The sequence below is a fragment of the Bactrocera dorsalis genome, unplaced genomic scaffold (genome assembly GCF_023373825.1).
Source record: "Bactrocera dorsalis isolate Fly_Bdor unplaced genomic scaffold, ASM2337382v1 BdCtg013, whole genome shotgun sequence".
Taxonomy (NCBI): Eukaryota; Metazoa; Arthropoda; class Insecta; order Diptera; family Tephritidae; genus Bactrocera; species Bactrocera dorsalis.
In genome coordinates this window covers 1-27,172 of record NW_026038064.1, presented here as the reverse complement: position 1 = coordinate 27,172, position 27,172 = coordinate 1, and the positions used below count along the sequence as shown (strand labels likewise).

The window sequence follows — 27,172 nt, the reverse complement described above, 5'->3', positions numbered from 1 at the left end:
TATTGGGCAGGTTTTTGTTTGCAAGGCGGAAAGCTTACCTGGCGAAGTTTACAATGAAGAATAAAATTGAACAACGATTTATTTTGTAATTTTGTGATGCTAATGGAATTGCTGTTACGGAATCGGTGAAAATATTGCAAAAGAGCTTTGGAGAGCCTTTTTATCTCGAATACAAATATTTAGGTGACACAAAGCGAAAGCTCTCTTGAAGTCGGCGAAAAGTTGTCTCATTCTAGTCGTCCATCCACCTCTGTTAATGGCAATGACATCGATAAAGTTAACACAGTACTTGAAAACCTCCAATTTGACATGAGGGAGTTAGTAGAGAATCTTAACATCCCTTGTGGATCGATTCCAAACATTTTGGTTAATGTTTTCGGTATGAAGTGTGTCAAAACTGAATTCGTACCAAAAGACCTGAATTATAACTTTTTTTACTCACCAAATTAAATTCACTAAATTTCCTTAAATAAATGTAATGTTGAAAAAAGCTTAGCTTATAACCCAATATAATGAAAATCATTGAATTGTTGTGAAATTCATATTGGTAAAATACATTTATTGAATAAATCACGAATACTTTTCATGTACTCTAATTGTGCTGCATTCTTTGTATCTATTTACGAATGTACATATGTATGTATGCAATAATGTTTATTTCTTAAGTTTTGTATTAGCAATGCAAGGTGAAAGTATTGTACATATTTCCTGACATATAAATGTATTTAAGACTCTTGTGAGTGTATGCGTTCTATTTTCATACTTTTGTATCGGTAATAACATATTGTACATAGTATTTAATTAAATAGTACCTGACTAGTTAATCTAAAATATTTTAGAAATCATTTGCAATATTACTTATTAACTAGCGCGATTTAGAATTTAATAGCAAATTTAGAAATTGCGACTAACTACATATCCGATTACGAAGCAAAAATGTATTTTATTTAAAAGCGTGTTAAAATTTATACATACATAGTATTATAAAAAATATTTCACCCATTTTTCGAAAGGATGTATATTTGTTTGTTTCAATAAATTTCACTCCATTGCTGCCACTTAAATACCTTTTTATAAGAGTCGTTACACACCTGCATACATGAATTTGTATGCCACTCAATTAAAGTAAAACCATTTTTAAATTAATACTTTAGTTTTGAATATATAGCACATAGTATATACATGGGCTGCGTATTTATAGCTATGAAAGTGCAGAACATGACACTTTTAAATCTGTACCTGAATGTAAAATATGTACGAGTATTGCAGACATTAAGTTCATTTATAATTCGTATAAGAATTATTATATTTTTTTTTTGTGGTAATTTATTACGTTTAATATTTTCACATGTTTGTATTATATTAATTATTATTTTTAAATAAAATGGATCGGAATAAGAGTTGTTAAAACTATCATTATAAAATATGTGTGTAAATACAACATTATTCAGAATGTACATGTATCGAAGGACGCAGTAAGTGTAAACGCTTAAAAGAAGTGAATTTACAAAATTTAATAATTATCAGAGTAGTTACTAAAAATTGTTCAGCAAAACATATAAATTATGCAAATTGCTTTCGGTAGATATCAACACGTGTATGCTTTTTTTTGCAATACGTGTTTTCATTTTTAGAATACCTATTTCACATAGGAAACTCAACGCGGCTGTCAGGGAAATTTCAGATACTCTTATAATATTTGAAAATATTATTTTGCCGAAGCAACGTCCTATATATATTTTCATTATAAAAAAAAAAAATAATAATCGTAATTTATGTTCTCATAACATATTAAAAAAATAATTTATTTACCGTTAACTACCGTTTATTAAGCGTAAAACGTTGCAACTACAATTCATATTAAATAAAACTTAAATGTACTTATGTGAGTTGTATACTATTTGTGCGAAAATCTATAAGTTAACGGTAAACTACTCGTATATGTTTCTATTCTACCTACTTATGTTGTTTGTTCTGTAAAAATATGTAAGTTAATAAATGTGTCTATGCATATTAACGACGCAAAAAAAAAAAACAAAATATGAAACGGATCGCTCACTCAAATTTTCAGATTTTGTTAGGCACTATAAATTGGTGCCACGAATTAAAATGTCTATATTGTCGTAGTTAAATTAATATATTTTTTTTATAAGTCTAACTAATTACACAAAAATTAAATTAAATAAATTAATTTTAATAGGAGGTTTTCGAAGAGCTTTTAGCTCGTTAAGCTTGGGAAGTGGATTTAATGTGGATATTTGAAAACAATAAATATCTTTAATTTATGGTTATTATTGTTATTATTAGAAAAGATTGATTGAAATAAATATATAATTTAATTTGATTGCATTTTGCAAAACTAATGCGAGCAAAAGGAGAGGAAGATGTTTGAATGACTTAAGTTTTTCTACTTATTCGAGTGTGACGTACATCAATATGATGATACAAAAGAATAATCTCAAGCTGCTTCCGAGTAACCTATCCTAAACTCAGTCGGAATTAGTCGTTATTTGCCGAGTGACGACTACTTTTGCAACACTAAAATAGCTTTTTTTTAATATTTTGACAATCGATATAACTTTCTCGAGACGTATATATATCTAATCATACGCGTACACAAATTTCAGCTGGAATGCCAACCTTCGATTAGCTAATTATATATAAAAAGAATTGAAGCGATTAGCAGAAACGATCCGTGTAAATTGACTGTTACAATATCTAATATATGTATGTATGTATGTATAAGCTACAATCACCTAAATGTACATATGCACTATTTATGCCGCAAACAAATATTTGTATAGAGATGTATGTATGTATGTATGTATAATAAAACTTTAGGCCCCTTTAGTACGAGTATTTTACGCATAATACTTAGAATCACTGAATCACTCTCGTTTATCAATAAAGTCAGACGACCAGTGCTTTTCTTCAATTAATTTATATATAAATACATACGAACATATGTATATGTGTATGTATTTTATGTATTTATTTCAACCGTTGCGTAACATTGGCGAGCGCAACAGCGAACGCTTGTAATGCCGAAAATGGATATTGAAAATCCAATGTGTATGCGTTTCCATCGATGCGACCGAATTGCATTACCTGAAAAGATTTTCAATTAACAAATTTTTTAACTGTTTCGATAACAAGGGAAATGCCATTATTTCAAGGAATTACCTGTTTGCCACGGAATTCAATTTGGAAATTTTTGGCTGACTCTTGTGTGACACGTCCACCAAAATCCAGCTGATACACCTGACTTAGCTCATTCCACATTGGCGCTTTGTTGTGCATCACGAATTCTCGTCGAACTGGAGCTGGACTTGAGTAGCTCGAAGAACCATTCGGCTCTATTTTGCCACGTTTTAGCTGGTGGGAATAACATAATCATTGTGTTAACAAAAATGTTTTTGGATTATAATGTATTTAACTGTAATGTTGTTAGGGTATACATATGAATGCAAAATATCAGAGATCATCATATTTGAGAATATTCTTGAAACTTTCATATTACCTTTTTAGATATATTTGTCAGGTAATAACTTTTAAGCCACTCTGGAGAGTAAATTAATGAAAAAGAAGTCTTTTTGGAAAGCCGACATTTTGCCAAATATCAAAATTTTAACTAGTACTTCGATCATTTCCTGTACTTATCTATAGTAATAATAAATTTCTTGGGGGTTTTGGATTTTAGATAATTTTCTCACCATAGGACACCTGTTTTGGAGCTCCGTCTGGAGATCGGTTATGGGATCAAGGGAATATAAAACTTTTCAAAATGAATTGCCGACTATTAAATTAAATTCTGTAAATGCATATTATTTTTAATTATTTTTGAATTAAATGCCTGCTCGAAAAGAATTAAAAAACACGTTATATCTGACTTGGAAATGGATCTAACCCCTTAATTTAATGTCAGACTGAAATTACTAATCATGCCGTTCCCATCGCGCTGGGATTAATCGGAACGAAGCCGGATTTTTATTGACCTTAAGGGATGTGTTTTGACACAATAACAACAATAGTGAATAATATCTGGAGTAAATAGCTCTTAAAAGGTTCTAACTTTCCGAAGAAAGGTCTCAGAAGTGTCAACATTATAGAAATCGAATTTTTGCACTACGAGTTATTACAACCCATATTTTAAATAGCAAAATAACTCATACACATACATATGTATGAATACGAGTACATCATATGCGGGAATGGAAAACTGTTATTTTTATCGGCAAGGCACTATTTAACAACAATGAGCCCTCTAAACCACTGCTGTGTAAATTTGCCAATTCATCAAAATAAAAATTTAGTGGCCAATAATACATACATACATACATGCAACATATTCTCTCACTTATATTTTACCCCTTGTGGGGTCTACACAAACATGACGTGTATATACTTGCTATGCATATACATACAAGTATATTTTATAAACGTACGTACATACTCGTATGTACATATATATATATACCCACCTTTTGTAGTAGCTGTGCCTTTTGGAATGTTTCCAAATCACGATATTGCTTATTGTAACTGGCACCACCGTTTTCTTCGCCTGACCCATTTGTACCGTTGCCTTCGTCATCTGAACTTTCTATGAGGCATTGTTTTTTGCGATAGCGCCTATTTAGCAGAGGTGAATTCAAAAAGTGCCGAATGGGCGAACTACTCTGACGTTTGTTCTTTTTACTGACGGCTGGCGATGCTGGTGAGCTTCGTGGTAGGCGTTTTGGTGTGGCGGGCGGTGTGAGGCGGCCCTCGTCGAGGTCTCGTAAACGGCTGATTATGTTCTCTAATGTTGTAAGTGCCTGTAAATTGCATATGTGGTAAATACATTTCGAAATCGTTTGAATGAATGTTATTCAATGTTAGATGTGTTCGTGTGTATGTATGTTTTACAAGAGCGTGATCGATCAAGCATATTTTAATAAATTTAACGAAATAATTTAATTTAGTTTAATTACCTAATAATATTAGAGCCCTGTACGAGTATGGTACGATGGATTTAAACGGCGATTATCGTAGCGACAATCATTATATGTAATATATGGGAGCTGGGTTAACCCGAGGTTCGATATCATAAATTGTTGGCATTAAAGTATAGTACAATAATAAAGATTCACTTAATTTGGCTAAGATATACTATGCATTAACAGATATATTCCGTACAAAGTCAATAGGAAGTTCGAAACTTTTGTACTATGTTTATTGGAACTAGCGAAAGTTTTGACCAGATTTACTAAATTTTGGCACAGGGTTACATGATTATCGAGAAAAAATGCTTTCTCTTTTTTAGAGGCTTAGTTCGATTTTTTTTATATGGCATGTCTATAAGACTATTTGTGTATAGTTTTATTCCAAAATCCTCATTAGTGCTTCATAAAATACTGTGAAGTGAAAGCATCAGCTGAAATTTAAAAGCCCGATTTCAGCAATTTCTGACCTGTGACATAAGGGTACAAAATAAATAGTGATGAAATACGTTTCGTTGAAATTGCTGGAGTAGTTCAGGAGTTTGGTCAGTACAGTTTTAGTTGTTTATGAAATCTCGTCATCCTGATTATTTGTATACAACTATATAACTATAGGAAGCAACCTGTTGCCTGAGTTTAACGAAATTAATACGGTTTCACAGATTCACACTCGGTGATGCAAACCCATTTTTTTCATACTCATACAGTATTCTATTACGTACACATACGAATACATTTAGGTAACTATAACACTATTGTAATACCTGCGCTTGCAAAGAGACAGAGGCTTTAGCTTCCACCGGCGTGGCCTCAACAGCATTCCCATTCGTGTTGGCGCATTGAGTGTGCCCCAAGTAATCGCGTTGATTTTTTACAGTAGTCACATTATTCTGCGCCTCTCTACGGCGCCAGCGTACCTCGGTTAATTGTTTAACGAAGTTAAATCCATTATCATTTTTACGACCCAGCAACGGTGTGGTGCTTTCGGTGTTCGTTTCACTGCTACTACCAGTTTCTTTGCTCCGACTTCTGATGCCAAAACGATGCTTTCGCGTAAAAAGTGGACTGTCGGTGAAGCTAGTAATTACATCCAACTTTTTCTTTCTCGGTGTTCCGCCCGTTTTACGTTGGATTTGTTTTTGTTGTTCCTGACTCTTGTATAAACTTTCATAAAACTGCGTGTTGGCTGTGAAGTCTTTCTTCTGCGGGGTGGACACTATACGTATTTTCTCTTCCTTCTTTGGTTGCTCGTCGACTGCAGTTTGGACTGGCTGGCAATGTTTACATTGTTCGTTGGGACTAACACTTCGGTGACATTTAAAACATTTCGTTGGTTCAGTGGTGTCGGTGCCACTGGTTTTACCTTCAGCGATTTCCTGAAGTTTTCGTGGTGCCTTTTCGGGTTCCTTGCTGGTTAGTTTTGTTTGACTGAAGACTAATTCGCAGGAATCCAAACTCTTTGATTTACCTGATCTTTCCAACTTTGGTTTGCGGGAGTCCTAGATTAGGAAATATTAAAAAAGTTTTCATGATTTTAGATTTATGTATATAATGTTGCTTCGGCTGATTAGATCGAGATTCGCTTATATCATAAGTTTTCTAAAAGCGGTTATACTCGAAAAAGTGTTGTACTCGTAAAAGGTTTAAACGTTTTTTGGCCATCATAAAGCACAGGGAAGCAGGGATACATTTTTCTCGAACATTTTATTTAGTCATAAGTTAGTATTAAAAGTTAAAAATTTGCCAACCGCTGTTAGAAAAATTTGTCTTACTGCATCTTACCTCATTATTTTGACGTTTTTTTCTAGTCTTACGTTTGTCTACTAAGATCAAACGTTTAGTGGGTGCGTCTCTTCGCAGCGCCATTAAGGCTTCGTCAGACGGTGTAATAGCATCCGAGTCCAAATAACCAACACTACAACTTCTGGTAATCGAATCAGGCAGAGCTGGCGCGATGGACACTACGGTTGTTGTGCGCTTCATGCGAACTTCGACGGGTGTAGAGACGGGAGTGAAAGTTATCAAAGCTTGCTGGGTGGGCGATTGAACTTCTTCATCTATATATGAAATATCTCGACGTTTTGTGTTGTTGTTGTTAATGGGATTATTATTCGCTGTGAAATTAGTGCTACACGCTGTTGTTTTTAGTCTGGCATCCATGCGTTCAAGGTTCAAATTAAGATTTAAAGGTACTGGGTTCACATGACTGTTTGTAGACCGAATCATTTCGGGCAACAAAACATTCTTCACTTGCACAACATTGTTAGCGTAATCCGTATTGCTGGAGTAGGACATAACCGTGGTCTGACCATTGCCCGAAACAGCAGGACGTTCGAATATTATATCCGTTGGCGCGACGGCATTTTTCGGTGATTGTAACGTTGGAACCGAACCATCACAGTACAGAGGCGATATAGCGTGGCGGGACTGTGAGCTCGAGTTCGAACTAGAACGGCTGTAGTTATTTTTGAAGCTACTATAGCCTGGTCCTAGGCTGCTACGTATACCCGGTGTAGTGGCAGTAATATTCTTCGGACGCACCATTTTGTTGTTATTTGATCCGTTTGTGGTATGAAGTAAATTGCCGGTCGGTAGGTTGACTCTGGCGCCATTGTGATAGCCATTTACCTCCTGTGATTCATTTGACGAATCATCATCATAAGATTCGGCTCTAGCCAATGGACTTAAGCCAGTGCTGCCTATCGCACACTGTATTCCATTGTTATTTAGTGCGTTTTTGTGTCGCGCCAATAGGTGGTTAGGACGTGGTGACATTGGCGCAATAGGTGGGGAGAACTCGTTGAGGCGACGATGTGTGGCTGCCGCCGTTGATGTAGCTCTCATTTGGTTCTCCGCATTTGTCAGTAAGTTGTATGTATTACCATTGCTTTTACTGCCATTGTGTAGAGCGGCATCATCTTCGTCTTCGGAAAAAATGTTCGGATTAAAAGTTGGATCCGGACCCGAAGGAAAGTCGTCACGCAGTTCTGTTATAACTAGTGTCATTTGCCTTGGCTGCAGATGCAATAGGGACGTTTTATACGTTATTTGGCCTAAATTGGCTGGGACGGTTTTGGCAAGTCCATGAATTTTAAATTTTGTACCCCAAATATTTGAGGTAACCTCAACCAGTTTTTCTTCCTTTAGAATGAAAAAAATACCGGTTATTTTCTAGTGCATTATAGTAAATTAATTTAATGATGATGCTGATAATTTCGATACATAAAATGAAACCAAAAAAAATTTTTTTCACCTCATTTCTGAGATAATTGAATGACGTCAGATTAGAGATTGTTGTACACTTTTCTACTAAAACTATGGCATACAATTATCCTTTCTAAAATGTGTTAAAATAATATGAAATATGCCCTACCTCAGGAAGTGTATCAACGTAGGCGAGTTCATCCAAGCTATCGGGATCAATATTAGTGTTCACAGAATATTTTTCTCCATTGCTCTGATTTCGCTTTTTCTGACGCAATTTCCGATGACGTAATGGACGTGGAGAGCTACGGTAACGTTCTTCAAACTCACTATCAGAAGAATCCGTTCTGCCGCTTTGTCCGGTGGTTGTAGATTGGCTCGAGCCGGAAGAGCTTTTCCATTCTGGTGAGTATTGCACGAAAACCGGGGAATCTATTAATGACACGAAATGAAACAAAAGTTGATCAAGATAGATAAATGCGTATTTATGTACACACCATTCGCTTGTGGATCAAATATCACGAACTCTGGACGTATTTTCGAGGTGCGTTTGCCCTTGAGAAGTGGCACAAGGCCACCCAAATATTCCAAATAGAGTGTGTAGCAAATGCCTGTATTTTGAGTAGGATCCTCGTCGTGTCGTATCATAGTGCAGTGCAAGCGTGTCGAACACATAGGTGGCCGGGAGACGAACTCACGTACGGATTTAAGATCAGGTACACAGCACTGCACATAAGATAAGGTATTTAATATGTACATATGTGGCACAGTTGTAGAAGTATCCTACTTACTCTTATTGTTTGAGCAAAAAGATTGCCAATCAGACTCCTAATTCGTGACGGCAACGGTAGCAAGGGCAACGAGCGTTCTGAGCCAATGCTTGTCTGTATTTGTAGGCGACATAACATTTGGAGTGACGCTATACGTCTGGACACCCACGCAATGTGCACTTGGGTGCCAGTCGCAATGAACAGACGCTTGTCGTTGTGACCCCATGTAAGGGCCGACACCGTTGCGGAGGTATTCGGTAAGCGTGTTTGGTACAGTATTCTGCCAGATTCGGTGTAAAATTTCAAAATATTTTCATAAATCGGCGCCCCTTGTTGGTCAAACGTGTTTAACGAAGTCTGCGCAGTGCCAGCAACTGCGAGCAATTCACGCGAATTACTCCATTCCATTACCATGCCTATGCTGCCGCTAAGCCCTGTGTTGATATGTGCAGGCGAGACGTCATCGTAAGACTTTATCAAGTATATAAAGCCATTTTGAAAGCTAACAGCCAAAACAAAAGAACGTTTAGCTGCAAGAGAAAGCATTATATTGTTAAGTATCTGGACAAGCAGCTCTCAAAGTACTTCACAACTTACAAGCATTGGTAACACCTGGCTCGGATTCTTCACCCTCTTCCATTTTGAACTTCTCACATGACCACGCCATTGCTGTTATGCCAACATCATTGCAGAGCTGCACTTGCGACACCATCGCTCCATGCACGTCCATAACGATGATCTGGCCATGTGTGGTGCCAAAATATACTTGCTGATCGTCTGGTGTCCAAATACCGCATGTAATGGTTGACTCCAGATTCAACATTGATGACCAATAACGCTGACCGGCTACCGAGCCTACCAGCACAAAACCGTCCTGATAGCAAATTAGCGCCATACGTCCATCGTGCGACCAGGAGAAATACGTAACTGGCGTATTGCGATCGTTAATCAGTTCGATGGACCATCGGCCTTCATATTTGATCCACACAAATATGATACCGGAACTATCACACGATGCCAATTTCTGATATGGTTCATTCCATTTCACCAAAATCACCTGGAAAGAAAAGATCGTTTTACAAAAACATTTTGTAAATAAAATAAACAACATTTGGCAGTTTGTATTACAAAAGAATATGCTTCGTGAGAGTAATAAAAATCATTGAAATGCTCGTGTAGTAGTAAACTTAATTGTTGTAAATATACTTACATCGGATCGATGCCCGCGCAGATTGTAGTTGGTACGTGTCGGAAAATCCAAATTTCTGCGACAATGTGAGGTTGTAAATGTCACGCCGACAATGCCGCGAATATTGCCGGTAGCCAGCCATCCTTCTTGGTAATAGTTTGTTCGATTCAGTTTCCAGCCCTCATCCTATTCGAAATATTTAAGAAAAAGGTAATTTTATTGTCAACCATAGGATCGAAATCCAAGCAATTTCATATATACCTATACCATATACATATATGTAACTCATACAGATACGTAAGTTTTGTTAAAAAAATGAAAATCAATGTATTGTATGTGGTATATGGGTGTTAGGGTAGTATCGACCCGATGTTATATATTTTTCCCATGTCCCATACTAAAAAACCTATCCTATACCTAACCTATATAGTAGTTAGTCGGATGTTCGAAAATCCTGACATTAGTTTCATGGGGCCTAGGTCAAGTTTTCGCTTATAACAGTGCGCATTTCCGCCTAAAATAGATAAATCCGTAAGTTTGAAAATCTTTATACTAGGTATATGGCGGCTAAGGGAAGTGTTGGCACCACCTTATCTAACTGTCGGCTTTAAAAAGGTCTTAAGGGCTTTATGCTCCAATTTCTTAATTCTTTTAAATTGTTCGAACGTATAATTTCAAGCATTTGAATATAATAAAATTGTAAACTATTGTTAAGAGAACTTTTAGAATATTTGTTGAATATAATCGCATGAATCGAATCTATTCGATTTTTTGATCGAAAATAAATAATATAATGCATTTGGTGATCCCTGAATGTTCGAGAAATGTTTCTTCCAAAGATATATTTGACTTTATGCATTCAGATGATTGAAAAGACATAGTAGAGAATAACGGATACATTTGTGCAGGTCAAATAACTGCTGTATTAAAAATGAGTAGTCTAAACTGAGGACCACTGAATCAACATTCAAAAATTATTTTCCTAGAAGCGGTTGCCCATTGACATCAATTTTAAATTGTTACATTGTTACACCGGTTTCAAAAAATCGATTTTTTTTATTGTCTCATTAAATTCTACAACACCTCTGGAATATTTTTGTAAATTTTCAAGTTAATCCGAGTAATAGTTCCGGAGATACAGCCTTGAGAACTTGTGCGCTCGAAGCTAGCTAGGCAAAGTGCGCCGTATTTAAACGCGTTTTTCTCGAAACTGTGTTTTTGAAGACGGTTGGTAAGATCTCTCGAAAACTACAACTCAAGCGATCTTCATAAAACTTTGAGATCTAATTCTTAAAGACTTGGACGAAGGATATTTTTTTTCTTTTGTTTTGTAAAAATGTCTGCCCAAAATCCAATTTTCAGTTTTTTTACAAGTTCTAAATGAGGGTTTCAACTAAAACACCTATTTATTCACTTTAGATGATCCTGTTAAGAGTTATCCTGACAACGCGGGCGCATCTTTTTTCCGAGAGAGATTTTCGCCGAAAATGACCGAGTTTAAACTATTTTTTTGACTATTTTTTCCACAAATTTCAGAATTTCTTTGTTAATAGTGGATGTTTGTAGCAATAAAAAATTTTTAATAAAATATTTAATTTTTTATACGTGAAAAAATTGTTGAAAAAAAGGCTGTTTTTTACCCGATAAAACCCATGTAACCCCTTAAGTTACTCAGCATGCTCTCATAAAAATGTCTCTTAATCTCTTCATATAACAAAATAGCATTGTGTGGTCTGCAGGAAATACAAGAGACCCAGCTCCTATGAGCATCTCCGAAGATACTCATACATTTCCCAGTAGAGACATGTATTATAAATAAGCTACATAACTAGTTAATGGTCATGACAAACAACAACGTTTGCTAATTAAATTTGCATTTCCCGTTCCGTAAGGTATTGTGTGTGAGCTGAATTTGCTACATAAACCGGCATAAAGCCAACTGTAAGTGCAGCTCTGTGTGTGTGTGTGTAGTATAAATATTTAGTGTATAAGAGCACCCCTCTGTACACCAGGTCGTATGAGCAACGCTATCATCACCATGCATCACACACCCTTCCCGCGTCGCTTCATTCATTGGCATATTTCTGCTACTGCAACGCTCTTATGAAAGGAAAAGCTCTCACGTTATTTTTATACACGTTAAACACTTGAAGACACAACAGAGAGGCCCTTCGCAGGCAGTGTATAACAGGTGTGCGCTCTTCAGTGCATTAAAATGCTGTTTATGTACTCAATAAAGCGATCTTAATATTTTACAAAACAAAAATATTTTTATTTTGACTTTGCACACAGTGTCCCACTAGCACGATACTATGAAGGTGCTTATATCTTGTATTTATGTATGCATGTGTTTAAATAGTGTCTTGCCCTCTGAGAGTGCTTCCCAGCACATATTCGCATTGCCTATATTTTTACCTCTCCAGTGAATTTTGAAATTTATTTTCGAAATTTCGAAAGTATTGGGGCTCTAACGAAGGAACGATTTCAGTTGTAACGAACACGCCGAGCCAACTAGAAGTACGCGATCGTGTCGCCAAGCATTCGCCACAGCGCGAATATTTTTGCTTTCGGTCATAATAATTTAGATGTTTTCGCAATTACGAAAATAAACCACTTTGTACGGGCATCTACGTGTTAGGAAATTTCAAAATTGTGTCATTGTACCCACAAATTCGAGATGCGTCCAACGACAGTGCCGATTTGGCAATTTTTACTAATTTTTGTCGCCGCTTGTCTACAGTCATTGGTCGAGTGTAAATCTTTTTTCGGCATTGGTACACGCATCCACAATGATCAATTACTGCTAAAAGATGTACAACAAGCACGTTCGGTCGGCGTCGATAAGGGGCAAGAAGTTGGCTTTAATTATGCCATTCCAGAGCCCATCACTTACATCGAAATAGTTTCCGAGCAAGTAAGGTCACATTTTGGTCACCCATTATACGAATATATCACTTCTAAATATATACACTTTTGTATTTATGTAGTATGCATGTGTCTGTGTGTATGTGTATATCAATGAATGTTTGTGCAAATTTCTATAAAATTCTAAATTCGAAACTATAGAGAATGTTTATGAAAATATGTACCCAAGTATTTCTGTATATTTACAAATATATTCTTGGCAATTAGGCATCGCAAAAGGTCGAAAATATCGGAGGCGCTATTGCCGACATGTGCATCTTTATGCATGTGTACAGATACAATCACACACACGCGAATATTATTCATTGAAATTGGTATATATTATTCATTCATATATTATTTACTGAAATTACAAAACATTTCAACTTTTTTCGCAAAGCCGATGAACTTCACATCTCCGTTATAATATTTGACGCGCGAAAACGAATGCACGAATATAGCGTAGGTATGTACGAGTATGTAAGGAAATGATGCTGTAACTGGAAAAAAGTCAAGTTCGTTAGTCTTGCAAATTGAATTTATCTACTTTTGTGTTGCAGATGCTCAAAATTGTTTTATAAATACTTCCTGTGGCTAGGCCGCCATAAATTATTTTGTTTCCTGTTTTTATTTTCATTTCATTTGCAGTTTTTTTGAGCAAAATAAAAGTTGCACAAGTTATGGGATGCTAGGTCCCTACGAAGGTCGAATGATATGAACGTAATATTTTATGTCAAATATTGTTGTTTTGGACCACGAAGTTTAACCGGCATTAAACAAGACATTTATGCATATGGATATGAATAAAATATGAGAAAAAATCAAAGTATTGTAAAATTACTAAAATAATTCGGCTGCACCGAAGCTACAATATTCTCCTAAGGTGTATGTATTTTTTATAGCATAAAATGACATGAAAAGATTTTTATTTTGATTTTGATCAGCCAGTTTGACTGATAGTAGTGCGATCTGAACAATATCTTCGAAGGTTATGGGATTGGCTTAAAAAATACCATAATTTATATCAAATATCGTGAAAATATCTTGTCAAATAAAAAAGTTGCTTTTTGTGTAGTAACTATATCCTATAGTGATCCAATATCGATACCGACAAATGATCAGTTTTTTTGAGAGAAAAGAACGCGGCAAAAATTAGAGATCGATATCTTAAAAATTGAGAGACTGGTTCGTGTATATACAGATGGACAGACAGACGAATATGGCTAAATTGGGACAGCTCGTTACGCTGATCATTTGTATATCTACTTGATATGGTCTCCGAGGTTTCCTTCTGGATTTTGATCAAAGGTTTAATAAATTCTCTTTCCATTCACCACCCTTAAACCGCTCAAGATATTTGTAACCTGGAAACAGTATTTTTTTATACATGATCTGAAAAAGTTCTGTAAGGAAAGTCATGGTGCATGTTAAATATGAATAGTTTGTCTAGTTCGGTAACCCAAAAATGGATATCGCTTTCTATCATTATGTTCTCGTTGAATCTTCATTAAATTTATAGAAGCTTAAAGAAAGTTTAAGAAAAAAAGTAAATATTTGTATTGTTTTTGCATTATATATATATCTAAATAGTAGTCTATTTTATTGTTTTTGTATTATATGTACATCTTTAGAACGTTTTGGCCGACGTCAACTTCAGATATCAAGATAATTTGGTGGTAGGTAGTATAATTGCACTTAACAATGCAAACGCCACGGAAACAACAGAGAGTATAGAACCATTTGTAGTGCAGATATCTATTTATGGATTCAATGATACTGTACTCAATGTAAATCCATCGTATATACTGAATAGAGATCAGCAATTCCAAGGCATACTTGGACCATATTCTAGCGAAGATTTTGACTATGAAATTGATGATGATGACTTTGAAGAGCCGGATAGGAAGAACGCAAGTGATGAAGCAATAGATGAGTTGGAAGAAGATATGAGCTATACCGATGATTTTGGAGACCCTGATAAAATAATCGAATTAGGCGAGCGTCAACCAGGTATAAATGATATTATATTATCTAAAACCCTTAACATCCCATTTATGATTAAATGAAAAATTCTTCGACAGATGATTACCTAGTGTATGAGACGTACCAGACGTCACAAACTAACTCACAGGAGCCGTCAAACCACAGCGTCACCTTCTATTATATTGACAGCAATTTTATAACCTATGTGCGTTTCATAATATTCGATGTAAGTTGAATGTTTTTGTAACAAGCACAAAATTTGTTGGAATTTTTTTATGATTATAAATTCTATTCATAGCACACTGTCAACAAGGCGTCAGACGATTTCACTCCACCAGGAGCTGTGTACAGTCACTTCTCCCCCAGTAGCCTCAAAGCTACCATCACTGACGCCAACACCACTAACCTATTTGTGCAGATGCTTATCTATGGTTATCAGCCAGACGATCTTCCAGTCAGTTACAAGCCATTTTTACCGAGAGTTCTCGATTTTACAATCGAATCGCCTTTAGAGCGTTTGAAATTGCTACTAAATTCAAAGTTAAATAAAAACCTCGACGATTCGGAGGAGATCAATTTCGAGACAGGCGAGAGAAACTCAATGCCCAATAATAGTAGCACAACGGATGCGACTACTAGAAACCATGTAAATGATTTTGCAGTATTCAATGTAATTTTGGTTTGTTTCTTAGTACATTTAAATCTCTTTGTATAAATAAGTCGTTACAAAAACGAAATCTAATTATAAAAGTAAAAATGTTATGTGATTGCATGTATTATTAATATATGTATGTACATATGTACATATTTTTGTATTAACAAAAAACCTTTATTTGCGTTCATAACTATATTGAATAACAGTACTAGGAAATGCAATGTGGAAAAGGAGCTTGTGGCTGATGGCTAAGTTCATGATTAAAAAATAATATTTTGAGAATTTTTGTAACATTTTGATTATTTGTAACGATTGCAATTGGGTTAGACGAGAAATTAAAAAAATATAAAAAAGACAGCTTTGGTCTTGCTATCTCGTTTCATTTTTGCGCTTAAGGGGCTATACCAGTGTGACGCATGAAAAATTAGGCGATTTTCGAGAATTTTTTTAAGAGAAAGTATCCGATTAAATATTTCGAACTCTTTGAACGTAATAAAGTATATTTTCAGCTATATTTTAAGATTTTTTTTTTTTACAAAAATGTTGAAAAATAACGGAATTATGGGCTGTCTACGGAGGTGCCAAAAAAAAGTGCCCCAACTGCTGACTTGATTCCGACCGAATGAGTGGCTGAAACAAAAAACTTCAAAAAATTTATTAAACTTAAAGGTATTTCCTATACAATGACCTACGATTTTTGAAAAATATTAAAAATTAACAAAATGGCGTAATTTTGCAAAAAAATCGTTTTTTTGGTAAACCATAGTCGTTTTTTAATGCCAAAGTAGGCCATTGTATATATAGTATTCAATAATACTAAATTTTAATTTGAAGTAGATCGGTTAATTTCTCGTTGAGTTATGATGTCAGCAATTTTGACAAATGTCATTTCGAGAAAAACGCTTTTAAAATTTCTCTTATATACTTGTATGTTTGCACCTCCGAGCGGTCGCTATTTAGAACGCTGCCATCCAAAAATTATTGAAGATACGACCTTGCCGATTTCAAAGGATATTTTTGGAAATATAAACTATTGAAAAAGCAAATAAAATTTTTTTTTTTGAAAGTGTCACACTGGTATAGCCCCTTAAGCTAGTACCTAGTACTTTCGCTTGCAAGATGCTAGCTGAGTTTTGTAGTCGGATAGAGTGGAAGATTTCATGATCATCGGAGTATACACCCGCCCCTACTCCGCAGATAATTTTGGACGGTATAGATGATACATCATTATATTCTACTAAACCTCTTCTCCATTCATGTCCAGAGGTTATCCTCACCCTGAATTGGCTTTTGAAATGTAACCTAATTTACTAATGTTTAGCCTATTCCGGATTATTTATCCATTATTTTTCCTATTCCAACTTCCTAATTGTGGTTTCAACAATTACAAAAAAGTGAAAAGTAAAATATTAATGCCAATAATAGTCTTATTAACTATTTGAGGAGTTTTAACCAAATTGCTCTCAACCATCTCATTTTACAATCCTTAAGTGTATAAAAATAACGTTTAAAAGTTGGAACATCACAAATGTATATCACACTTTTAAAATGTTTTTAGTTTTGGCGAGCAAATAATGTTCGGCTCCACCCGAACCTAATCTATCTTTGCCCGTTTCTAGAAAACTTATCGAAACAACTAATAATGTCCTCGTATATTAGTTAAGCGAGAGATTTGACCTGATTCCAATTAGGAATTCGGAAATGGTGCACATAATTCTGTACAGTTGAGCTTACCTCTGGAATATCATCAGGAACTTTACCCATCCATGAGAGCGACAGTATTGTGCAATCACATTTTGTATTCACACTCGGTTCGAAATGCAGATGCATCCTGCCAAATCTATTGAAATAGTGTTATGCCTTAAGCTTGAGACGGACTAAATCCACTTTCATTGGCGTCAACTTCAAAACTGCAATAACAAATAATAATTTCATGAGCAATGTAGGATTACTTTGTAATTAATTATTCTTATTAATATGTTATATAATAAATAGTTTTATAAAATATAATAGATTTGCACTGCATTGAATGACTTTGGGGGGGCTTGAGCGGGGTTGCAAATCCTTTAATTCAAAAATTAAATTTTCATATTTTAGTTTTAAAATCAGAATTTTTTAAGAAAAAAAAAATGAAATTTGAAAAATTTTTTTAAACTCAAAACTTTATTTTTTTTTTTAATTTAATAACAAAAATCGAAATTTGAAAACTTTATTTTTTAATTTAGTTTTAAGCATCTTGGACTAATAGTTGAGAAAAGAAATATTTACATATTTCTAGCGGAAACACTATAATAAAAAGCTATTAATATAGTAAATTAGTAAATAATGTGGAGATAGTTGAAATTTTATAAAAATAAAACTTTTTTTCAAAAGATAGCCAAAATGGTGGAGCATGAAGTACGCAAACGAAAGAAGATTTACATTTTAAAATAATTCCTTTTTTTTTCTAATTGTTCATTAAAATCTTGGGATTAATATTTGTTTTATTTTCCACTCCGGTATTTAAAATTAAAAATGTCGGTTTTTGTTTTTTATCCGATTTTTGGGACTACCATTCTTTTTACAATTCGCTGTTTGGTATTAAAATTCATTTATTTCTAATTGTGAGATTAGAAATTTAAAAATTATCTTTAAATAAGATTTCTGTGATAAAAGATAAAAAAATTTATTCCAATTTTAATTCACTTATTTAGTAATGCAGCCCAACTCTTAAGACAAATTTTTTGTTTTTTTTTTTTTGCTTTTAATTATTTATTTAAATTAATTAATCAAATGACTTTATTTAATGGAACTCAAATATTATGTTGATTTTTAGTTATAACTTCAAACTAAAACATACAATAACTGTTATGAACTAGCTTTCAGTACTTGGTTTTGTCCACAATAAAATTTTTGACTTTTTAATAATAATTTTTAATAAGTAAATGAAGTTTCTCCTAGCACATACGTATATTTGGTGACGTCAACTTTCGAACAAACGCTATTATTCTCTAATATGCCAAATTTATGCTAATTAAGTAACAAAATTTTTATTAGCCAACGATGGTGCTGGTGCTGGTGGCGCGAAATCAAAGTTAAAAGGGTCGGAAAGTATGCTTATATTATTTGAATATTATGTATTAAGTCAGGAATTAGGAAGTTTGCACATTTGCTTGAACTTGCACATACTAATAACACATTTACATAATTTTAAAATTATATTTTGTAAACACTTTTTTTTAGGTTATATCTAAAGTTATGCAAAAAGAGCAATAATATTATATAAGTAGTTTGAATAAACGTATTTTTACAAATTGACGGTATGTTTAACAAACACGAAATTGACATTGAACGTACAAAGCTATGCATACATGTATGTAGCTCCTATTTATATAATTTCCTGCTGGTATTTACGAAGGGTTTAGTTCATTGTATAATTTTAGCACATAAGAAGGTGTAACACAGTGGTCGAGTCGACAATATCTAAAGGTGTTAAAATGATTCAAACACTTTTTCTATTACTAAACACTTACGTACGTATGTATGTACATACACATTATGTGTATTACATATACAGTATATAAGCATGTTACAAAAAGTTTCCTAATACATGCATCAGAATGCATTAATGCATAGGCATACACACAAGCAAACACTTTAAAGGACACTTTTCATATAACTAAATTAAACTTACCTAATTTTTATGGAATTTGCGCTTTTCAGTAGTTGTTGTTCTGTTTTCACTTTAAGTTTTTATGCATTTCAAATGCATACTTGTATTTTCATTTAATGTCTGAATGCAAAAGGCCCATTTTGTATGAAGAAAATTCAATAACTACATCCTAGTGTATGTATGTATGTGTGTACACATGAGTGTAGGGTTATTTATGCACAAGAACCGTTTTATGTTTGTACAAAACTCGCCACTCTCAATCCGTTTTGAAAAGGATGACGGATCCGCTTAGGCTTGTCTACACGAGGCCAAACTTCAAAAGACACTGACATCGTCGCTATTTTATTTTAACCATTTAATCCACCACACCTACTACAAATGTACTATGTACAATTGCCATTGATGCTATTGTTAACTATGGGGATGGGAGCACGCTTGCGCACTGCAGATATAAACACAAGAGTCAAAGTTTGTAGGAAATGCTGTGTTATAATTTCCTATTTATGTCTGTATGTATGTATATAATATGTATGAATTTCGCTATTCCTTATCACTGTTAAACTGGTAAAGTGTCAAGTGTTGGCATTTTCATATTTTATTCGTTGTGAATTGAGCTTCTGTTGGAGGCAATTTGAAAAATCGATTTTCACTCTGAAGTCTTGAAAATATGTTAAGGCTTAAAAATTGCATTTTCACTTATAATTACAATATTTGCATTTACATATGTAAAACTATGGCACAACATACTATATCAATTTATTCACGTAAGCAAGTATTGAGGCATAGATATTCTCTTAATAATTTATCATTGTGACACATATTTTTTATGATTTTATAATTTTTCCACACATAATCATACTATTAAACTAATTTATAAATCACTTGTTAAAATTAATTTAAATGCCAACATTCGAGCCGTTACAATATTCATGACTGTCATTCCGATACTGCAGCTCTTAAGCTTTCCTATTTTCAATTAGATGAAAATGTTAAGCTTGCTTACTGAGCTTTTATGAGTTTTTTTTTATTTATCTGTTTACATTACTGTGCATATGTATATGTAACAGCATTTTTAAACAATATTAAAATATTGCTTATTTTATTAGAAAATAATATAAATATGTATACATGAACTTAAATTGAAAATTTATTATTCTTGCCGTAGGAAACCATATTGTACCATATATACTGATTTGAAGAAATAGTGTGCGGTTTAGTTAAAAGACATTTTTTATTTGAATAAAAGATTGCACTAAAACTTAGTTTTTTTATTTACTTCATTCTCTTCAATTAATGTAGACAGATACAATTTCTTTATCATATAGTTTGACTTGTTATCAATGGACCTTTTAAAAACTTTTTTTCATGCAGAAAATTAGAAAGTTCAACATGGGTATGTATGTACAGTTTTATTATACGCATATTCAATTAATTTTTGAAAATAATATATTTTGTATTACGAATTTTTCGTAAAGATATATGAGCGAAGTCTTTCTCTCTTAATAGAGAAATATATATGCTGTTTTTGTTTTTTAGTAACCTACGCATATATAAACAAAAAGTATAATATTTCTTAGGTATCTATTATTTTCAACTTAGAGCTTCGTAATGATGTCCACTATTGTCCGTCGTATGATGTGCTGTAGTTCCATGTACCATCGTCGTTACTGGTTGATTTATAACGTATGTATTACCTACGGCTCCGGGATCGGATGAGACAACAACAGCAGTAGCTCCGCCAACTGCAGAGGTATTGGCCTCATTTTCGGTGAGAGCACGTAATTCCAACTCACAGATCAATTGTGATACACGCATTTTTGTTTCGGCTATCAGTTTCGGAGATAACGCTTTAACACTGGAACTAACGCTTTCAAAAAATAAATCAACATGATTTTTTTCTTTTTTCGGAGATTGTTGTCCCGGTGTCCCCATAAGTTCTCGAAATGAATCCATGAGATCGTTCTTATCTTTTTGTATTTGCATGAGTAATTTCATTCGTTCCTTTTTAACTCCGGCCTTTTTCGGGCTTCCTCGTAATTTCTCTTGTTTTAATGCTGCATTCGCTGGTAGGGGATCAGTTTGGCCATCAGCAGATGTAATTTCCTGTTTCAAAACGGTTTCTTCTGTATATTGGTCGCCTGGCGCAGATTCCGCTTGAACAAATTGAAATGCTGTTTCCGCTTCAGGTTCCGCTCTGTAAAAGATACAAAAGCATATTAGAGGAAAGAGAAATTATTTATTACTTTTTGGTAACATACTCCTCAATGAATTCGTCAGTTGTGTCAGCGCCAATTTCGGAAGCATCTTGGGAAGATGCCAGAGAAGAATTAAACTTCTTGCGTTGTTGATAGTACTTGCTACGTTCCTGACGAATGCTTAGATTTTGTCGTGCCGCACCTTCCCCTTTGCTTACGAGAATTTCCAAGTTGCGAATATGTTTTGTAGTTCGCTCGTGACGTTGTAGGTGGCAGCGGTTGCAATCTAAGCGACATTGGCATGCTCGGCAAAACGGTTTATTGGGATCATCTTCGCAACGTGTAAGCCACGGATTAAAGATATTCAGCCATTTCTGGCAAAACTTTTGGGCGTACTTTGGTTTACTTTGATGTTCCTGTTTTATGGACTTGCTTGTTTTCATTTTTGACTCTTTCCTATCAAGAAATGTTAATGACAGTTGGTTAAAGTTAGATTTATTGCTACAAGAAACATGAAAATATGCACAAACTTACCAATCCAAATCTGAAGAATCGTCAGTAAAACTCATACCGAAGTCTAAAATATTATTTGTTAGTTATTATTTTACTAATTAGTTAGTGCTGTATTTATTATAAAATCTGTGCGCGTCTTCTAAAATAACCTACAACAGGTTGCCATATTCTTAAAATTGAGAAATTATCGTTACAAAGTCAGTATTAAAAAGTTTTATTCCCGCGTTTTCTAATGAATTTTTTGTTTAATTGTTAAAATATTTTTTTGTAATTTATTAATACTTCCAAAATTAAAGTTAATGTTAATACATAACTGCATTATGTTATTTCAAGAATATCTTTAAGTTAACCAACACTATCACCACAGCTGGTCACTATTGTGAATACATTTAGCAAATGTTAATAAATTCAGTAATAGAATGATAATTGGAATAAATTTAAGAATTAACTCTGAAAAACTTGAAATGAAATAAAATGAAAAAATGATAAGGGAAAAATATTACTAAATTTAAACTTTAAGGAATAAAAATCTAATGATAATTATTTAAAAATTTTATGTTTCAGAATAATACATACGGTCTGGCCATACGCCATATTGCCATATGAAAATCAAAACAGTAGGAAACAAAGATGATAAATCGGATAGAAGTGAGATAAGCAAATAAAATCTGAAACATACTGGAGGAAGAATTTAAGTCGTCATCCATTAGTCAATTTGCAAACATCGAAAAATTTTTAAAGTTCTTTAATACATATTTGTTTCGTCGATAAGAAATTGTGAAATGTCTAGAATACTTGCTGTGCCACCCAAGAAGCCGGCTGAGGTCGACATCATTAAACCGCTAAATAATCTCATTCAAAGCACCTATAGTGGAGCAAGTACCGAGGAAAAGGCCAAATATTCGGAAGCTGTAAATGAATTCTCAAAACAGCGCAACACAGCTATATGGAAGTTTTTCGAAAAATATGAATCTTCCCTCGAGGTAGTTTATGCGTAAGTATCTAAATAAATTAAATGTGTAATCGGAGAATACCAGTATTTGTGTATATGTATGTGTATTGAATAAATTAATTGAAGACTTAAGTACCTATAAGCGATTTTGACCACAACAAAAATGAGTCATGATCTCTTTTATTACTCTTGATATTTGACAATACACATATAAAAAATGGTATGCGCAAAGTACAATGAACTAAATATGTAGGTACATAATTGTTTATAAGTTGGTAAATAATTTCATTGTATAGTTAACATGCTTACGCATATCAATTTCGTAGCAACGTACACATTCCACCTTCAAAAAAATTAATGGCTATAATTGTTTGTACTCTTATAGTTACTATGATCAAATATGCTCTTTGGAAACTAAAATTCCTGTAAATGAACTTCAAATCCCTTTTAAGTGGAAGGATGCATTTGACAAAGGCTCAATTTTTGGTGGCCGCATTAGTTTGAGTAAGTCTAACTTAACAAAGTCTAATTATTGATATTTATATTTTACATTTATACAATTTTAGCTCATACATCACTGCTATATGAAAAGGTATGTGTGCTCTTCAATATTGCTTCATTACAGAGCAATGTAGCAGCAGCACAGGCTTTGGATAGCGACGAAGGTTTAAAGCTTGCACTGAAGTTGCTCCAGCAAAGTGCAGGTATATTTCAGTATCTTAAAAGTGCTACACCCGCCGCCATACCATCTGAACCTACCCCAGATTTGAGTCAGGATACATTGATTTGTTTGCAAGCATTGATGGTGGCGCAGGCCCAAGAGGTTTTCATTTTAAAAGCCATCAAAGGTAACAAAATAATGTAACTTTTTTTTATTATCTGTTTATATATAATTTTTCAATTTCAGACAATATGAAAGATCAAATTATCGCTAAGCTTTGTTGCCAGTGCGAGGAATTCTATGCTGATGTATTGCGTGCCATGCAAAAGGAGAGCGTGCGTAATATTTGGGAAAAAGAATGGATTCCTGCCATTGCAGGCAAACAGGCAGGCTTTCACGCTTTAACACACCTATACCAGAGTTTGGCATGTCGCGCTGCAAAGCGTATCGGTGAGGAAATTGCACGTTTGCGTTCGGCTGTTGAGTTATTTAAAGCGGCTCAAACTCGTTCTGGGAATACTACCTACCTTGATGAGTACTTTAGTCGTGCCAGGCGAAACCTAGAGGAATCAACAAAGGACAATGAGTTCATCTACAATGAAATGATACCGGATGTAAATTCCTTGCCATCACCCGGAAAAGCACAGCTTGCTAAGGCGTTGCCAATGACCTCACCATTGGCGGTTAACTTTAAGGATATTTTCTCAGAATTAGTACCAGTTGAGTTACATCGTGCATTGACTGCATCCGACATGCGTAAGAATGAAATAGTGAATGGAGAAATAATGAAGCTTCGTGAGGCCACCCAGACGTTAAATGGCGTACTAGCTAGTTTGAATTTACCAGCAGCTATTGAGACCACCGACGCTGGCAGTGGTCTACCACCTTCTCTACGTGAAAAGGCTATCGATGTTCGTAACAAAGGCGGTATCGAGAGCATAAATACTTATCTGAAAGAACTGCCTGAGTTATTGCAACGTAATCGAGAAATATTGGACGAAACAGAACGTTTACTGGATGAAGAACGTGATTCTGACAATCAATTGCGAAACCAATTCAAGCAAAAGTGGACTCGAATTCCCTCTGATAAGCTTACAGAAATGTTTCGGACAAACGCGAAAAAATATCGTGAAGTAATCACAAATGCTATTGAAGCAGACAAAATTGTGCGCCAAAAATTCGAAACTAATCAGAAGGTACAGAGTTTTCGGGAATACTTTAAAAAATAATTTTATTAACTTATTGTTATATATTAATTAATTTTCTATTTAGGGCATAGAATTGCTTTCGATGGCTCCGGAGCAAATACAGGAAGCAATGCCCGCATCTGGAGGTAGCGTCGATCAGAACTGCAGTAGTGTGCAAAGATTGAAGAGTCTCATGGAAGCCGTGGAAACTATAAAAGCTGAACGTGATTCCATAGAATTGGAGCTAAAGTCGGCTTCATTTAATATGAAAGATGAATTTTTGTCAGCATTGCAAAAGGATGGCGCTATAGACGAGCCAGCAATATCCCTCTCCCGTATCGGGCAAGTTTTGAATCCACTGCAATCGCAGGTAAAGGAAAGTGTAGAACGTCAGACCACACTGATTAGTGACATTCAGCAAGCACACGAGCAATTCGCTTCTGAAACCGGTAGTTGTGGTAGTTCACGCGATAAGCTCTATCAAGAATTGGCAACCGCCTATGACAGTTTTATTGAGTTGCTGGGCAATTTGAAAGAAGGCACCAAATTCTATAATGACTTAACTGAACTGTTGGTGGTATTCCAAAATAAAATTTCAGATTTTTGTTTTGCGCGTAAAACCGAAAAGGAGGAACTTTTGAAGGACTTGACAACTGAGTCTAGTCGCCCGGCAATTGGTCCAACACCAACACTACCATCGCATTATTCGTCTACGTCAGGAAATGGTATTTTGTTCATTATATTTTCTTTGGTTTATTGGTGTAAATATATATATTTTTAAATAGATGTAAGCCCATCCAGTTCAACATCATCCGTTCCGGACGCTCCAGCACATTCGGCCGGAAATGTGCCCTACCCACATCAAATGCAAGGCATGCCGATGCCATATGGCGCCACACCGAACGTTCCATACCCAACATACGTTCCGCCACCAATGCCACAAGGATTTAATCCGTATGCAACGCTGCCTTATCCAGGAAGTATGTATTATTATACCTAAGTTTTATGCTTACAGACACTAATTTTTTTTTTGTCTTAACATAGCGCCTTATCAGTATAGTGGTTTCCCACAGGGTCCGCAGCCCGGACACTATGGCACTTATCCTGGCAGCTTTGCTCATCAACAGGGTGGCTATCCTAATCAGAAACCACCAGGCTGGTAAAATGTGCGCTGCATATTATGAAACTCTTCCACAACTTCAATGCCTTGTTATGTTGTACGTTTTTATTTTATTGTTTCCCTGAATCAGTGGAAGGGAGTATTTTTTATAATTGTAAAGTTTTGCACTTGAATTCACTTATCGAAATTATTTAGTATTATAGTCCAAGCTTACAGCAATATTGCAAAAATACATATTTACTGGTACACATATATAAATATATATGAACATTAAATATTGGAAGCATTAATTAATAAAAATAAATAATGTTATCTGAAATACATTTTTATTACAAATTTTAGTTAAAATATATTTGATTACTGTCCATTGCGCTTAAAAAACTCCATTTTGATTTGTTCTATAACCGACGGTGCGCACACACTGTTTATCAGTGCTCTTTTAATATTACATAAAGGATTAGATTCCTGTGCATTGTTCGTTTGTGTTGCACTGAAACGTTTCGCATTTTGTTTAAGTAAAATTTCATAATCATTACTTTGCATTGGCGACACCCTTTCTATCATGCCTTCCGGCAAATCTTGAATTAGTTTTTCAGTTTCTTGTTCGCTTAAGTATTGATAAGGATGTCGAGTTACACTAAGTTTGCGCGATTTCGGCGCCGAACGATCCGTTTTTAAGTTATTGTACAAGTATTCTAAAATTTCAAATATTTCGGCATCACTTTCAATCTCATTCAACTGCAAAAAAAAAACCAATTTCCATAGTTATAAATCGCTTTTATTTATATAATAAAAACATGTACCTGATTAGGGTTTAGAATATACTTTTGTTCTTCTCTACTTCCGCTTTGTACGAAGCGCTCAACTAATATTTTAACAATGCACTCTTTTAATTGTTCTTCTATGTCATTTTCTAAAGGAATCCAATAATTGATGCTAAATGAGACATCTACTGCTTCCACATAATGCCACCAATGTCTGGGCACGATTAATACGTCATTTGCATCTAATATGCATCGGTAGACTGATTCATGCAACTCTGATAAGCGCTGATGCTCTTTCGGACTTGGTGCATACAGATTTTCCTCGCAGTAAACACTGGACTCTTCATAAGGTACTCTTGTGCAAGAAAGAGGTGTGTTAGAGGGGAAAAGTATCCATGACTTTCTGTGCAATAAGAGATGTGTTTCAAATTTAGTAGTTTGAAT

The 27,172-nt window shown here is 34.5% G+C and overlaps 5 protein-coding genes across 6 annotated transcripts; 2 read left to right on the top strand and 3 right to left on the bottom strand.

The window, feature by feature from the left end:
• Window positions 1–1,615: 1,615 nt before the first annotated feature.
• On the bottom strand, window positions 1,616–20,374 carry LOC105227578 (tubby-related protein 4). Of its 2 annotated transcripts, XM_029550837.2 has the most exons (13): window positions 20,084–20,374; window positions 19,358–19,994; window positions 17,419–17,594; window positions 10,164–10,328; window positions 9,551–10,010; window positions 8,975–9,483; window positions 8,681–8,909; window positions 8,353–8,615; window positions 6,762–8,120; window positions 5,744–6,478; window positions 4,482–4,814; window positions 3,184–3,375; window positions 1,616–3,108 (listed from the first exon to the last, which is right to left on the bottom strand). In XM_029550837.2, the coding sequence occupies exons 3-13, from the start codon at window positions 17,512–17,514 to the stop codon at window positions 2,992–2,994; spliced, it is 4,458 nt and encodes a 1,485-aa protein (XP_029406697.2). In that variant the 5' UTR covers window positions 17,515–17,594; window positions 19,358–19,994; window positions 20,084–20,374; the 3' UTR covers window positions 1,616–2,991. The 2 variants fall into 2 exon arrangements, with proteins under 2 accessions (XP_029406697.2, XP_049317184.1); XM_049461227.1 differs by having other exon boundaries at window positions 19,358–20,374.
• Window positions 12,618–16,041, top strand: LOC105227577 (uncharacterized). Its single transcript, XM_011206994.4, has 4 exons — window positions 12,618–13,056; window positions 14,678–15,056; window positions 15,128–15,255; window positions 15,328–16,041. The coding sequence occupies exons 1-4, from the start codon at window positions 12,820–12,822 to the stop codon at window positions 15,742–15,744; spliced, it is 1,161 nt and encodes a 386-aa protein (XP_011205296.2). The 5' UTR covers window positions 12,618–12,819; the 3' UTR covers window positions 15,745–16,041.
• A 351-nt stretch (window positions 20,375–20,725) lies between the features above and the next one.
• On the bottom strand, window positions 20,726–22,302 carry LOC105227576 (protein suppressor of variegation 3-7). The gene is made up of 3 exons (XM_011206992.4): window positions 22,066–22,302; window positions 21,595–21,987; window positions 20,726–21,530 (listed from the first exon to the last, which is right to left on the bottom strand). The coding sequence occupies exons 1-3, from the start codon at window positions 22,098–22,100 to the stop codon at window positions 20,927–20,929; spliced, it is 1,032 nt and encodes a 343-aa protein (XP_011205294.2). The 5' UTR covers window positions 22,101–22,302; the 3' UTR covers window positions 20,726–20,926.
• A 392-nt stretch (window positions 22,303–22,694) lies between these two features.
• On the top strand, window positions 22,695–26,272 carry LOC105227574 (programmed cell death 6-interacting protein). Its single transcript, XM_011206989.4, has 7 exons — window positions 22,695–23,038; window positions 23,382–23,500; window positions 23,563–23,844; window positions 23,904–24,853; window positions 24,930–25,569; window positions 25,630–25,824; window positions 25,889–26,272. The coding sequence occupies exons 1-7, from the start codon at window positions 22,827–22,829 to the stop codon at window positions 26,005–26,007; spliced, it is 2,517 nt and encodes an 838-aa protein (XP_011205291.2). The 5' UTR covers window positions 22,695–22,826; the 3' UTR covers window positions 26,008–26,272.
• Window positions 26,067–27,131, bottom strand: LOC105227575 (HSPB1-associated protein 1; the record flags this gene model as incomplete). Its single annotated transcript, XM_049461228.1, is given in 2 exon segments — window positions 26,067–26,702; window positions 26,768–27,131. Coding segments are annotated over 2 exon segments (745 nt in total), but the record flags the coding sequence as incomplete, so codon positions are not given.
• Between the last annotated feature and the right edge of the window lie 41 nt (window positions 27,132–27,172).

Coding starts and splice junctions, on each gene's coding strand:
- LOC105227577 (XM_011206994.4), top strand. CDS start 12,820: ATGCGTCCAACGACAGTGCCGATTTGGCAATTTTTACTAATTTTTGTC. Junction 13,057..14,677: donor TCGAAATAGTTTCCGAGCAA/GTAAGGTCACAT, acceptor GTACATCTTTAG/AACGTTTTGGCCGACGTCAA. Junction 15,256..15,327: donor TGCGTTTCATAATATTCGAT/GTAAGTTGAATG, acceptor TTCTATTCATAG/CACACTGTCAACAAGGCGTC.
- LOC105227578 (XM_049461227.1), bottom strand. CDS start 17,514: ATGCATCTGCATTTCGAACCGAGTGTGAATACAAAATGTGATTGCACA. Junction 8,616..8,680: donor ATTTGATCCACAAGCGAATG/GTGTGTACATAA, acceptor TGTCATTAATAG/ATTCCCCGGTTTTCGTGCAA. Junction 6,479..6,761: donor AAAAACGTCAAAATAATGAG/GTAAGATGCAGT, acceptor TTCCTAATCTAG/GACTCCCGCAAACCAAAGTT.
- LOC105227576 (XM_011206992.4), bottom strand. CDS start 22,100: ATGAGTTTTACTGACGATTCTTCAGATTTGGATTG. Junction 21,988..22,065: donor GATTCTTCAGATTTGGATTG/GTAAGTTTGTGC, acceptor ATTTCTTGATAG/GAAAGAGTCAAAAATGAAAA. Junction 21,531..21,594: donor ACTGACGAATTCATTGAGGA/GTATGTTACCAA, acceptor TATCTTTTACAG/AGCGGAACCTGAAGCGGAAA.
- LOC105227574 (XM_011206989.4), top strand. CDS start 22,827: ATGTCTAGAATACTTGCTGTGCCACCCAAGAAGCCGGCTGAGGTCGAC. Junction 23,039..23,381: donor TCCCTCGAGGTAGTTTATGC/GTAAGTATCTAA, acceptor GTACTCTTATAG/TTACTATGATCAAATATGCT. Junction 23,845..23,903: donor CATTTTAAAAGCCATCAAAG/GTAACAAAATAA, acceptor TTTCAATTTCAG/ACAATATGAAAGATCAAATT.